This window comes from Herpailurus yagouaroundi, unplaced genomic scaffold (assembly GCF_014898765.1).
Source record: "Herpailurus yagouaroundi ecotype Mexico unplaced genomic scaffold, PumYag 210, whole genome shotgun sequence".
NCBI lineage: Eukaryota > Metazoa > Chordata > Mammalia > Carnivora > Felidae > Herpailurus > Herpailurus yagouaroundi.
The window spans coordinates 21,121,503-21,135,871 of record NW_024412441.1 but is presented as its reverse complement, the minus strand read 5'-3'; the positions used below and the strand labels follow the sequence as shown (position 1 = coordinate 21,135,871).

Below are 14,369 nucleotides of genomic sequence, written 5' to 3'. Positions count from 1 at the left end.
ATAAAATATGAGAAAACAGAGGCTTATATGTATAATATACTGAATTGAATCTTTGAGAACATAAGTCAATTGATATCCTCTTCCTAATACAGAGCATATTTTAAATAGAACATTTTTGAAAATATGATTCCACTGTTTTTGAAAGTTGTCAAAATAGGGGCGCCTGGGTGGCTCAGTCAGTTGAGCGTCTGACTTAGGCTCAGGTCATGATCTCACCGTTCATGGGTTTGAGCCCCGTATCAAGCTCTGTGCTGACAGCTCATTGCCTGGAGCCTGCTTCAGATTGTGTCTCCCCCTCTCTCTGCCCCTTCCCTGCTTATGCTCTGTCTCTCAAAAATGAATAAATGTTAAAAAAAATTTTTTTTTTTAAGTTGTCAAAATAATGGTTAAAAAAGGATCCCTAGGGGCACCTGGGTGGCTCAGTCGGTTGAGCGTCTGACTTGGGCTCAGGTCATGATCTCATAGCTTGTGAGTTCAAGCCCCATGTCAGGCTCTGTGCTGACAGCTCGAAGCCTGGAGCCTGCTTTGGATTTTGTGTCTCCCTCTCTCTCTGCCCCTAACCCACTCGCATTCTGTCTCTGTCTCTCTCAAAAATAAACAAACTTTAAAAAAAAAAAAAAAAAGGATCCCTAAATGGCCTGTGAGGTACATAAATGGGTTTTCTTTCTTTCTTACTTTCTTTTTTTCTTTTTGTTTTTTGTTAAGTTTTATTTCTTTAATCTGTACACCCCAAATGGGGCTCAGACTCACCACCCTGAGGCCGAAGAGTCGCATGCTTTTTCGACTGAGCCAGCCAGGCACCACATACATAGATTTTCTGATGATTCTGATTGAACTTGTACTGAAAAGTGTGTTTTCTTAAATCTACATCATGTCCAGTTCTAGAGACAGGTTTGTTTTCTAGTTTTCTTATGGGTGCATTCACAGTAATGTGTAAGTTGGCAAACCATTAGGGGCTTTAAAAATTATTTCATCATGGGGCACCTGGCTAGCCCAGTCAGTTGGCTAAGCGTCTGACTCTTGATTTTGGCTCAGGTCATGATCCCAATGTTCGTAAGATTGAGCCCCACATTGGGCTCTACACTGACAGCATGAAGCCTGCTCGGGATTCTTTCTCCCTCTTTTCTCTGCCCTTTCCTTGTGCACATGTTGTCTTCTCTCTCATAAAATAAATAAATAAACTTAAAATAAATTATTTCATTACTTTTGCATGGCATATGATAAAACAAGTGATAATATTTACTTTAGTGGTACCATACCATTTTAAATGTTAAGAAATTTTCATATAATCTTTGATAATAATAATCAGTTTTTACTGCTTGCTTGCTAGCAAGTGATACACATGGCTCAGTGTATTTTTAAATAATTACATAAGGACAGGGTAGCCATGTTCCCATACAATCCACTTGCTAAAGTTGCAGCTACATGCAGACACTGGTTGTAATTTCTGAATCTATCCCGGAACCAAAGAGAGTCTCATTGGCCTGTTGATTTGAAGTGGTCAGATGACCACTCTGGCCATGCCTGCTTTGGTTGATTAGTTGAGGCCAGGTGGTTTAATATGGGGGGTACCCTGGGAAACGGGGGGAAAGCTGATACCACCAAAAAGGTCTGTGATTCATAGATTCTTAGAAGTGGAAATTTTGTCACAAGACTTTTCCTCTCCAGCACATTTTATTTCTTTTTGCCTTTGTTAATTTGATGGATGAAGAACAGTAATTGAGGGGTGCTTGGGTGGCTCAGTCAATTAAGCATCTGACTTTGGTTCAGGTCATGATCTAATGGTTCATGAGTTCAAGCCCCATGTCAGGCTCTGTGCTGACAGCTCAGAGCCTGGAACCTACTTCAGATTCTGTGTCTCCCTCTCTCTCTCTGTCCCTCCCCTGCTCACACTCTGCCTCTCTCTCTCTCAAAAATAAATAAACACAAAAAAAATTAAAAAGAAAAAAAAACAGTAATTGACTTTAATCTGTGATTCTTTTATCATTAGTGAGGTGAACATTTTCAGATATTTAGCCATTTGTGTTTCTCATTTACAAGTTGAAACCATGTTCTTTAGCAAATTCTAGTGAATTTTTGTTAATGATTCTAGAAATGAGTATCTTACTGGATTTTAATCCTCTTTATAAGTTTTACATTTGAAAAATAACTTACCATTGTAAAGCAAGCATGTGCATTTATTTCCATAACCCTTAAAACGTGAACGTTAAAGACACATGAACACTCCCCTAGTAGCTAAAAACTGTTGGTGTCTGATTAGGTAGACAATGACATTTTTTCCTTTTCAGGCAGCTTCTGTAAAAAAATCTCTGGACGGTGGGGAAAAGATTGTGTTTAGTTTCCGGCTGCACCCCTGTAGTATAGAATTGGTCATTGTTTTAGCCAGGACGTGGTGAGTTTTACTAAGCATAGACCGTGTAGCAAGGACGCAGTGAACTCTTTTCTTTCCTCTTTACAGGGAGTCGACGTTGATGCAGAAAACTGTGCAGTGTGTATTGAGAATTTTAAAGTGAAGGATGTTATCAGAATTCTGCCATGCAAGTACGTCCTTGTTACTTCCTGAGACGCTGCAAACTACCCACTATGTTTCAGGTTTCCGACAAAAGTGTTAACGTGTTTTTTTATGATGTAAGGATCTTGCTATCATGTGATGATCTTGTGATCGTCTCATCTTTTAGGAAGGAAGCTGGAGCCTTCGAGGCTCCTGGATTTGGATTATATTGCCTTCAAATTGCTTAGGACGCTTCAGGTCCTAAGAAGACCCATTATGTATCTTTGATTGGCTTCTAGTCTAAAGCAGGGCTTCATTAGGAACCTGGGAATCCCATCCCACATTTAGCCATGCAAGATATGCTGTGTCGGAGTAAGGAGACTGAAGCATGACTGGTGAAGGACCCCAAGGGGGGCGGCCAGGAATAGTTAGCAGAGAGTCGATCACGGAGGGCAGTGGTCTGCTGTTATTTGCACGCTGGGGTGTAGGGCTTTAGGTAGGTTCTGCCAAATAAATATTTCTTGCTTTAGGTATACTAGGGGCTTTGCTTTAGCAATGGGAAGTCAAGCTTTCCTTTTTTTTTTTTTTTTTTAATTAAATAATGGGATACTTTATTGATAACCATTTAGAGGAATGGCTGTTACCAGAAAGATGTACAAAATGACAATATACTTTAGAGTCTGATCAGTTTTAGTTATACTTCTCACCTATTGGAGAAATAGGTCAGAAGTTAATATGTAATTATGGTTTGCTTTGTGTTTACAAAGTACTTCAGTATTTATATATAAGTACTCTATAGTAGATTAAGTTCTCAATGATTCTGTAGAGAAAACAAATAAATATCAGAATAACAAAAGTTTCCAGAATAAAGATTGCTAACTGCTAACTTCAGTTTGCAGGGTTTTATATGAGATTGGTGTGGTGGGCACTTAATGTATTGGGTCAGTATGTCCTGTAGAAAGTTATTAAAATCAGAAAGGATTTTTACCATAGGATGCTTTAGGGCCGGTCTTTCTGACTTAAAAATAATGCTTGGGATACAGCACAAGTGAGCGGCCTGAGGCTCACTTCCTTTGTGACACCAGATCTGTCCTGATAGCTGAGCTGGGTTTCATACTTGACCCTCACAAGCAGACATGTTGCATGTGCACATTTCCTGGCCTCCTGATCTGGGGTTTTTACTTGTTTCTCCCCATTTTCTCCCATGCTTTATTTAACAGATTTCGCAATAAAGCCAACATGTTTCCTTTGTGTTTCTGTAAAAATCATTCCATTGGGTCAGTCAGCTTCAGTTTCAATTTGAGGATGGAAAGGACAGAAGACAAGCTGGGCTAGACTGTATTCTGTAATTAAGTTCTTTTATCTTTATCTGCGCTGTCAGACTTCTGTATGAAGAAGAGGTCTTCAAACAACAGCATTAATAGTGATAACAGTTGCTCAGTATTTTCTGTGCCCAGCACGGTTGTAAGCACACTGCATGTCAGCTGCTGAGAACAGCCTGGGGTGTAGATACAGAGAGGTTGAACAGCTGGTTCAGACTGCCAGCATCACGTCACACAGTGGTCACTGGAGCCATGGGTACTGTACCCATTCTCCTGACTCTGTATCTTCACCATGTATAGAAGGCAGATTCACCAGGTAGGAGGCAAAGGGAGCCAACTAAGACAAATCAGTAAAAGAAAATAAGTAGGCAGTTTTTCTTTTTTTCTCTTTTTGATTCTGAAAGTGATCATTTTAGAAAAACATGGAGTATACAAAAACACGGTTAAGACAGAAATTAAGTGCTTTCTTTTAAGCCTACAATCTAAGACGATCTGTTTATATTTTGCTGTATTTCCGTTTGATTCATTTCATGAACTTCTATAAGATACTCTGAGTTCAGGATAAGCTTTTTGCTGTTGGTTTACTTATGCCACATTTATTCCCAAAAGGCTTTTAAGTAAGTTACAGGGGCACATAAAAATATAGCCTAGCATGAAGCAAAAATAAACCGTGCTGTTTTTGTGGAGTGAAGGGAAAATTTCCCTGTAAGTTCCAGATTCTGTTTAACATGGGAAATAGAATAGATAATGACATAGAATAAGTGAATAGACGAGAATGTTGATTTGAAGTTGTTTAACTTGTTCTGAGAAGGTGAGTTAGTAGAATGTGTTGTTTCCTTAATAAGATATAAACATTTATTTTAAAACATTAACACATACTTAATTTTTTTAGGCATATTTTTCATAGAATATGCATTGACCCATGGCTTTTGGATCACCGCACGTGTCCAATGTGTAAACTTGATGTCATCAAAGCCCTGGGATATTGGGTTTGTTACATTTTTGTTTATATTCAATCTCTGCCCCGGTTCTTCCTGAGTGATGCGATTTCATTACTGACCAGAGGCAAGAGGAACGGATTAAGTGCTCCTTCTAACATGTTTGTGGTTCTCTGAAGAAATTTTCCTCGTGATTAAAAATGCATTTTTAAGACATCCCAAAAAATTAATGAACTGCTACCTTTGCGGTTATAGACTAATACGGCCAGATGCTTCCCCCCAGAGAGTTTGTAATTGCTTAGAGCAGTGAGCTTTGGTATGCTGCCCTGCAGAATATATATATATGCTCATCAGTGTCATATAAACAAGAATTATAAAGTTTGAAATGAAAGGAGCCTCCTACATTTTCTGGCTCAAGGCACACATGTTACATATGAGGAAACTGAAGCCAACACTCCTTGACACAAGGCCTCAGATTCCTGGCTTTCGAAACCAAATCCTGCTGGGGAAATTGGTCCCGTGTGGAATTTGCTCTGTCAGTTTGTGGTACTCAGGTGGTCATAGGACCTTCCTCAGAAAACAGAGACATGAGGGCAGAGTGAAAGGGGGTGCTTCATCGTAGCCAGCCATGTGCTGAGGGCCTTATGTACATTATTACATGCAGTCCTCAAGGCTGCTCTAAGAGGTAAGTACTATTTCTCTAATTAGGAACTTGAGCTTAGAGAAGCCAAGTAGCTTGCTTAGGTCACACAGCTAGTTACTGGGGAATCAGCTTTCAGACACCAGCTTGCTTAATTCTTGGGTATAATATAGCTTTTAACCAGTAGTCCCACCCAAAAGGGGAGACATAGGGGGAAAAAAAACAGATTTCTCTAGATTGCTGTATTTTTAATTATTTTTGGAGTCTTCGTATAATGTATGTCTTAAAATATTCTTGATTGTTAAACAGTAAATAATTTTGAAATACTGATCTCTGGAAGAAGTCATTTAAGTATCAAATAAACTTCTTGTATTGCTAAACATTTTTGTTTTAGAAAACTTTATAGTGTTTATGGTAGAGCTAGAGACCACAAGGAGGTTTTTCATGCACCTTACAGCCATAATAGTCCTTGAGGTACCCTGTCATCTTCTAGCTTAGTGCGCCTTAGAAAGATAGTTGAGAGCCTGCTGCCTTAATTACTACTGTAATTTTATGTGAATTATATTTTTCAGTGTGAGTCCCAGAATGCCCTCACCATAGGTACACAGAAAGAGCGGGCGGGGGGGGGGGGCGGGGGGGGGGGATTGGTCAGCATTCAAGACCTGTCTTATTGAAAGAAAACTTCACCCACTTTAATGTCTAGAAATTTTGTCTTTCCTCGAGAATTTCTATAGTTTATAGTTTTTAATAATGATGGCTCTACTTACCAGGGCATAACATGCTTTCTTAGTGAACTTGAAACTTAGTGAACTGAGCCTGTAGCTCAGACAAGAGAGTGCACTTTCCTAGGATTTTAACCAATACAATATAGGGAGCTTGACAGATGTTTTTCTTGGCAAAGGTTTCCTTTTTCCTCTTTTCCTTCCTGTCTGGCCCCATACTGTCAGTGCAGAGCCCGACACGGGGCTCATCCTCGCAAACTATGAGATCATGACCCGAGCCAAAATCGAGTCAGATGCTCAACCGGGTGAGCCACTCAGGTGCCCCCTAAAAGTTTTTATAAAGATATTTCGCTAAACTTAGCACTGAGACTTTAATCGTTGTGAGTTTTGTTTTGGGAAATATATCTACGTATGTATATTTGTTAAAATGTTAATTTCAGAAAGCTTGAGTATGTCCTCAGAAAGTAATTTTTTTTTTGAAGAACAGAAACCTCGGGCGCCTGGGTGGCGCAGTCGGTTAAGCGTCCGACTTCAACCAGGTCACGATCTCACGGTCCGTGAGTTCGAGCCCCGCGTCGGGCTCTGGGCTGATGGCTCAGAGCCTGGAGCCTGTTTCCGATTCTGTGTCTCCCTCTCTCTCTGCCCCTCGCCCGTTCATGCTCTGTCTCTCTCTGTCCCAAAAATAAATAAACGTTGAAAAAAAAAATTTTTTTTAAAAAGAAGAACAGAAACCTATAGTAAGAGATTAACTTGTCTTGCCCTTAGTTTTTACTTTTTGGATGAATGTGCCGTTTTCTTTAAACCCTGTGGCCCGTCCTGCATTGAGTTTCGTAGGTATGACACTCTCATATGGTAATGACTGGTAAGAGAGCTGCTGTCAGTCCTTCACATGGACTTGGGAGGTGGTCCTTTCATTTGCAGTTGTAACCTCCTGGATGGGCCATTTGTCACTCTTGTTTTCATTCATTCAGCAAGCATGTATCAAAGGAGCACTCTTTCAGGTGCTAGATCGAACTTGGGGAGACAAAGACAAGTGAGACGCAGCCCTTCTGCCTGTGGGCTCTTGGGGATTTCACTTTCTGGACTTTGGGGGCCAGGGGACACACCCGTGCACAGTGCAGCAGAGGATGTATGTTTGAAGTGCTGAGGAGCATGGAGGAAGGAGGAATTTACTCCACCAGGTGGAGTGGGGAGATAAGAAGTTGGTATTTTAAGAGGGGAGTCTGAGCCTGGTGTTAAAGAGTTTGTCTGACCGATCACTATATTGCAGATAGGGGTATGACCGTGTGGGCTTTGAAACTGGCAGGTAGTCCAGTTTGTCAGGCACTTCAGTAACTATCTGGGAAAACAGATAAGGGTGGGCTGGGTGGGAGTTTGGACTTTCTAGCAACTCAGTAGGATTCGTGGTTTGCTGTGTCGGGAGTCTCAGTTACCAGTGAGGAGGAGTCTGTGTGCTGTGTTGTTCAGGAGGGCGGTTCTAGAACCCTGTGGAGTGGCAGTGGGAGCAGCGTGCCAGCCGTGCCCTTGACCCCGAGAGCCCAGTGAGGGAGGTGCAACAAACACCATGTTCTCATGTAAAGCCCAGGCTCACAGTAAACCCAAAAGCCACCGCTCATTTACCAGGTGACCTAGTGGTTTCCTCTCTCACAACATGGCCTGACTCTGGTATTAATCAGAAAGGTATCTGGATTAGCCTCCATGTAAGACCGGGCTGTCACTTTCATGGTCCTGTTCTTTAAAGCAGCGCACGGGAGAGTTGAAGGTAGACTGAGGGCCAATAGACACTGTCCTCAGGGAGCCACAACTGATTGTTTTTAAGTGAACTAAATGCAGTCTGAAGCCCTCTGTTTTCAGATACTGTGTTCTTCCCCCAAACCCTGGTGCCTGCGGTAAGATAGTACGACAGTTAGAGGCAGTAATCCGAGCTCATGGCCACAGCCAGGCTGATTCACACCCTCTGTCCAGGAAGCAGGGAAAATGCATCTATGACAAAGCTTCACTTACTGTCAATAAAGAATTTAAAGGTGGCATTGCTTACGTCAAGGTGGGAAATGGTTTTTAAAATAAGTACCGTTTAGGTCTTAGCTGCTTATTGAGAAGTAATTAATTTTCTGATGTTGCTAAATAAAGAAGACATTAATGTTCTTGCCTGATTCTGTGTATAAAAATATTCCATATGGATTATGCCTAATCATTAGGAGATGATAGATAAGCTTTGAATGTGTTACCCAGACAAGGTATTTTCTTTTCTTCTCTCAAGGGAGAGGTGGAGGATGTGCAGGAGATGCCCGCTCCAGAATCTACCCCTGGGAGTGTTTTGGCTGCAAATTTGAGTATTACTGTACAAGAGGAGGACAGAAGCGAGGGGAACAATTTGCCGTCCTCTTCCACTAGTGAGTCTGCACTGCAGTGTGACGCCGGCTTTAAAGAAGATGCAGGTGAAGACACAGCCTTACTAGGTAAGTGCCTTCCAGGTTATAAAACAATGTTGCTAGCAGTTAGGGAACAAAATGAAAAAATACATAAAATGCAGAAAAACATAAAGGAAAAATAGAAACTGTGATCCCACACCTGGAAATACCATTTTAACATTTTGATAAATAGCTTTCCAGATGTTTTTCTGTGTTTAATCACATATCATTTATGTGCTGTTAGGTAGCCTGTTTTTCTCTTAATGTGTGCAGCTCTCTTCTGTATCAATAGGTGCATGATTCTGTGTGGCTGTGTAGTATTACAGTTTAGATTCACTGTAATTTCTTTAAACCGCACCCTTTTGGCGACTTTATTTTTAACACTTAGAAATCACTGTGTAGGGGCACCTGGTGGCTCAGTTAAGCATCTGACTCTTTTTTTGTTTTGTTTTAATGTTTATTTTTGAGAGAGAGAGATCCAGCCCCACATCAGTCTCTGCACTGACAGTGCAGAATCTCTGTTGGGAATCTCTCTCTCCCTCCCTCCCTCCCTCCCCCAAGAGCTTGAGTGTTCTCAATCTCTCTTCCTCAAAATAAATAAATAAACATTGTTTAAAAAGTAAAAAAAAAAAGAATTTATTATGCATATACCCTCACCACTTAGATGTCTGATTATTTCTTGTCATTCTGAGAGAGGAGACAGAGTGAATTGCATTTTTTTTTAATTACTAATGAGGTGACCTTCTTTTCATATTTGTTGGTCATTTTTATTCTTTCAGGAGTTGCCTGTTTCATCCTTATTTTTCTCTGGAGAAACTAATTTTTTCATGTTGCTTCTAAGAGTTCTTTGATCTTTGTCATATGTATGACATATATTTCTCCCCCAGTTTGTCTATCCTTTGACTGGTTGGTATATTTTACTAGTAGAAATGTTTAATTTTTCTCTAGTCCCAACATATGTTCATGATTCTGCCTTTGATAGCATACTAACTTGGGAAGGTCTTTCTTATCTCAGGATTATAAATATATTAACCCATATTTTGCTAATATTTGTGGTTTTGTATTTTACATTTACATTTTTAATCCACATAGCTTAATGGAAGGTTTAACCTATTTTTCCCCAAAATGTTTAACCAGTTGTCCCACTATTTAGTGAATTATAATCATTTTAGTGAATAATAATTATTATGTTTTGATATTGGCAAGGCAAATTCTTTCACCTTTATTCATTTAAAAACATTTCTGGACTATTCTGCATTTTTCTAAAAAATTAAAACTACTCTGCCGAGTGAAAATTTTTATTATAATCGAACTTATTTTAACTGGGAAGAATTGATGCTTCCAATTTTGAATTTTTCCATACGGGAAGAGGAAACATATCTTCCCAAATCAGTAAAACTCAAACTGAATCAGTTTTATGTTTGGCTATGAAGCAAAAATAAACAAATACTAGAACTTAGGTTTTAAACCAGTAGCCAAGGAAGAAGAGCACACTGTGGAAGAGAAGGAAAAACCCATTTCCGAGCGTTGGAATGCAGAAAGGACACTCTCCCAGGCGGCTCCCTGGTTGCCTGCTGGGATGGAACCACCTTTAGAATCCATCCCGTCCGGTTGAGCCCAAGTGCATGCCAGTGTCATTTTTGCCATTGCCTTCAGTCTCCAGAAAAAAAACTAACTTTCCTTTCTCTAGTACTTGACCACCCTTGAGATAGTTAAAGGCCGATAAAGACTCACCCTAAGTGTCCCCCACGTTTTCCTGCACTCTTGTTATCTGCCGTGCATTGGTCTGTCAGCATCTCCTCTCCCCTCTTAGAAGTAGGATATTATTATCATTTGAAATAGTGCATAGTGTAGACTACAAGTGCAAGTATACAACAAAAACAAGAAAAGATCAAATCCAAATGCAAGTTAATTAGGAAAATGCAAATTGAAATAGCAGTGAGATATCACTTTCCAGTGTTCAAACGAGAAAAAAATTCAAAAGACAGCTAACATTTATTGCTGGCTGAGATGCAAGAAATGGGCATTTCCATACATTGTGCTATAAATGTAAATTGTTATGGCCTTTTAAAAAAAATTTTTTTTTAAACATTTATTCATTTTTGAGAGACAGAGCATGAGCGGGGAAGGGGCAGAGAGAGGGAGACACAGAATCTGAAGCAGGCTCCAGGCTCTGAGCTGTCAGCACAGAGCCCAACGTGGGGCTTGAACTCAGGAACTGCGAGATTATGACCTGACCCGAAGTCGGACACTCAACCGACTGAGCCACCCAGGCGCCCCCTGGCCTTTTTGAGTAGCCATGTAACAACATCTATTAAATAAAAATACATAGTCTTTGAAGCTGATATTTCATCCTTGGAAATGTATTCTATACAAATAAAATCACCCCTACACACACACACACACACACACACCCACAAATAGTGCATAAAAATAAAAGTGGAAAAAGAAGCTAGGTTATAAAACAACAGGATGTTAGATACATTCTGAAGAAGCTGGGCCCACTCCCCACACCTGCCTTTTGTGTGTGTGTTTGCTTTCTTGTTTTTTGTTTTTTGTTTTTTGTTTTTGTCCTTTTTTATTTTTAATTTCCAAGTATTTCTTCACGAGTAAATTGACAGGTAAATTTAAATGTTCATATTCTTTCCACCTTGTCATTGTACCAATATAATTTGAGAAATATTAAATTGGAGAAATCTATTCTTTTTTTAAAAAAAAAGTTTAGAGAGAGAGAGGACATGCATGCACACAGGGAAGGGGCAGAGAAAAAGGGAGAGAGAGAGAAAGAGAGAATCCGAAGCAGAGCCCGACACAGGACTCCAACTCCTGAACCATGAGATCATGACCTGGGCCAAGAGTTGGACACTTAAGCGACTGAGCCACCCAGGTACTCCCAAGAAATCAGTTCTTTTAAGCAGACACTAGTACTTCCAGAATAAAATGTGGCTTCACTTAAAGTTGAGAAAACATTTACTAGGCTCTTCGGAGCAACTAGAAATAAAATGTGGAACTTACTAATGATAGACTACTCGCTAGAGACTGTGTTTCCCTGGTGAGTACTCCTTCTGTTGTCCAGTTGACCTTCTTGGCTCTGACTGTAGGTGAGTTGAAGTATTTGATTCTGTATTTAAGGAAGTACTCTATTCCTGTAAGAAACCTTCTGACTTTGAACCACCAGTTCCTTTTCCAAGATAGTTTAATGTCTCTGTGCCCATGTTTCATCATCTGTAAAATGAGCATAATAACATCCTAATGCTTACCTCACAGAGTCACATATATAACACAGGAAATGCTCTCTGTTGTTTTTGTGGGCAGTGACACCACCATCATCATCATCAGATGTCGTCATAGCTGTCTGGTTTACTTTTGAAAACATACACTAGTTCACCAACTAAAAGACTGCATCCTTTTTTTAATAGCACCATGTTGGTTAAAGTAACATTGGTTAAGCTAATGTGAGAAAACTTCTCACACTCTGTGTGAGGAAGATGTTTGTATATTTTTTTTGCTCTCTGGAATGAGTTGCCAATTTTACATGTAGGTTTTATGTACATTTTTTTTGTAATTTGTTGCTTGAATTATAGTCTCCAAATGAGTCACAGTGCTTCTGTAATTGAAGTTTAGAATATGCTAAGTGGCTGACATTGGCTTTTGTTGCTTCATTGTAGAAATGGGCAGGAGCGACCTTGAACATGGAAGGCCCGTCTCCTAGCACACATCCGGGTGACCGCGTCATGGACAGAGCATTGACTTCAATTAAAGGACTTTTTTTTTTTTTTTTTTTTTTGACTTCAGCACATAGTTTGTATATTTGAAAATAATGTACATTCTTTTACCTATCAGGTTCTGATTTGATACACAAAGGGCTAAGATATTTTATTCTTAAAGAGATGTTTTGATTAGTCTTAATATATTTATCTACTAAAATATATCATTTATGATAAACAGTATGTTGTTTTGGACTCTTACAGAGGAGACCACTAGGAAGGCCCTCTAAAGGGGGTGGCAGGGGGAGGTTTTTCTGAATACTACTAGACTAGCTACCACGGTACTGTACAAATGGGATTTTGTTTCTCAAGGATGGCTTTAGACTCAGCAACTGAATTTAGACTAGTGGAAGTGGAATTGTATAATTCACTTCAGTTATTGATCACGAGTTTTCCTTGGAGGAAAGGCTTTTCTAGAGCATTAAACTTATAAATGAGATCTGAGAAATCTACAGCTTTCTCAAACCTCCGTGTTACTATATAGACTTTGAAACCTACGAACACCTTTTCATTGTTCTCTCTTTGGAATTATAGGAAAAGCGTTAGGTGACTTTAGGATTTGCATTTTCCCTTTTTAATCCCTAATTGCTTGTGATACCTTAAAGGAGAGGGAAATTTGTCCATTTTTTCTACAAATGAAAAGCTAAGATCCTTCATCACACATGAGCAGTAAGTTCTTCATTGCCTTAAGGAAATCAAGCAGGCAGAGGTTTTTGTAAATGATGACTGTATTAGTTCCAACTACAATTTAATCTTTACAATTAAAAGGATGGAGAACTTTGTTTCTGTTACAAAGTAAGCAGTTTACTTGATTTAAAGATCATGATCTCCTGTAATCATCTATCCTTTTTATTCTTGGCTGTTCTCACTTGTAGGTTGAAAGCGGCAGGTGAATGTAAAGCTTTTGGAGACTGCACTCTTAAATTTTATAAAATTATTAAGTAAAAACGCACACTTTCTGCTCTCCTCTCCCTTCTTGGAGGTGGAAGTTGAGGAGGGTGAGGGAGAGTTATTTTTTTAAAACTTGAAACTGTTGTCCTTTGTTGCTTCTAAGCTAGTTGTGTGTATCTTTATTTTATGAGTAAAAATAAAGGTCTGTTTGGAGTTTTAAAAAATGTAAGGAATTCATTCTTAACAGCTGCATCTAAGTTTTGTATGGCTCTGTTTTCTTTTTTTTCCTTCAAACTATTTGTTGCCCTTGGATTTTAGCCACTCATAGTGAAACATTTGGTGAGTAAACAGTTTTGCTGGTGTAAATTCTGTGGCCAGATTCAACTTGAGGAGCTACTGAAGTAGAAAAGTTGACTGACTTTGAGCTCTCATTGACAGCCTCAAAGTAGGTTTCCTTAATAGCCATTATCTTTGTGGTTCATTGCAAATAGGAAAGTATGTCCTTGATTCTGTACCAAGTAGGTTTTTTGCTGTTTGTATTTTAAGATACATACTTGGGAGACATGCTTTAATTAATAATTCTTTCCAGTATCCAATGAAGCAGACTTTTAAAAAGAATATCATGACCGATCAAGCTAAATTGTTTGATAATTACAGAAGTATGATTTCTTCATTAGCAGCTATCAGATACAGCTTTCCATAATTCAAACGTTTGAACACTAAACTGCAAATTTAAGAGATGGGAAGAACTGTAGTAGTCTGGTCTCATCTGCAGAAACATGTCTTTAAAAATAATTTTTTTGTTTATTTTTGAGAGAGGCAGAGCATGAATGGGGGAGGGGCAGAGAGAGGGAGACACAGAATCCGAAGCAGGTTCAAGGCTCTGAGCTATCAGCAGCTCAAACCACAGAGCAGTGAGATTCTGACCTGAGCCAAAGTCGCTTAACCGACTGAGCCACTCAGGCACCCCTGGAAACATGTCTTTAATAGCAGAGAAAGGAATTACCAAGAAAAAATAGAGAACTGCAACACTTTGAAAGCTTCCTTTGATAGGCTTTTTTTTTAGATATAAATATGATAGAAAAGGGTCAAATATTAGCAGAATGTTTGCTGAGACATGAAATTGATAAAATGCTACTCGGAATATGGGAATGTAATGAAGAAAGGGTAAACCAGAGAGATTTGGT

The 14,369-nt window shown here is 39.3% G+C and overlaps 1 protein-coding gene across 2 annotated transcripts in view; it reads left to right on the top strand.

Annotated features, from left to right (window-relative positions):
* RNF149 (ring finger protein 149) overlaps positions 1 to 13,406 on the top strand; it is a 30,047-nt gene extending 16,641 nt beyond the window's left edge. Inside the window, exons 4-7 of one of the 2 annotated variants that reach the window (XM_040454057.1) lie at positions 2,459 to 2,541; positions 4,706 to 4,802; positions 8,374 to 8,572; positions 12,193 to 13,406. In XM_040454057.1, coding sequence (XP_040309991.1) covers positions 2,459 to 2,541; positions 4,706 to 4,802; positions 8,374 to 8,572; positions 12,193 to 12,236 — 423 coding nt within the window. In that variant the 3' untranslated portion in view covers positions 12,237 to 13,406. The remainder of the gene's footprint in view (positions 1 to 2,458; positions 2,542 to 4,705; positions 4,803 to 8,373; positions 8,573 to 12,192) is intronic. The other variant, XM_040454058.1, reaches the window with a different exon arrangement.
* Positions 13,407 to 14,369: the final 963 nt, after the last annotated feature.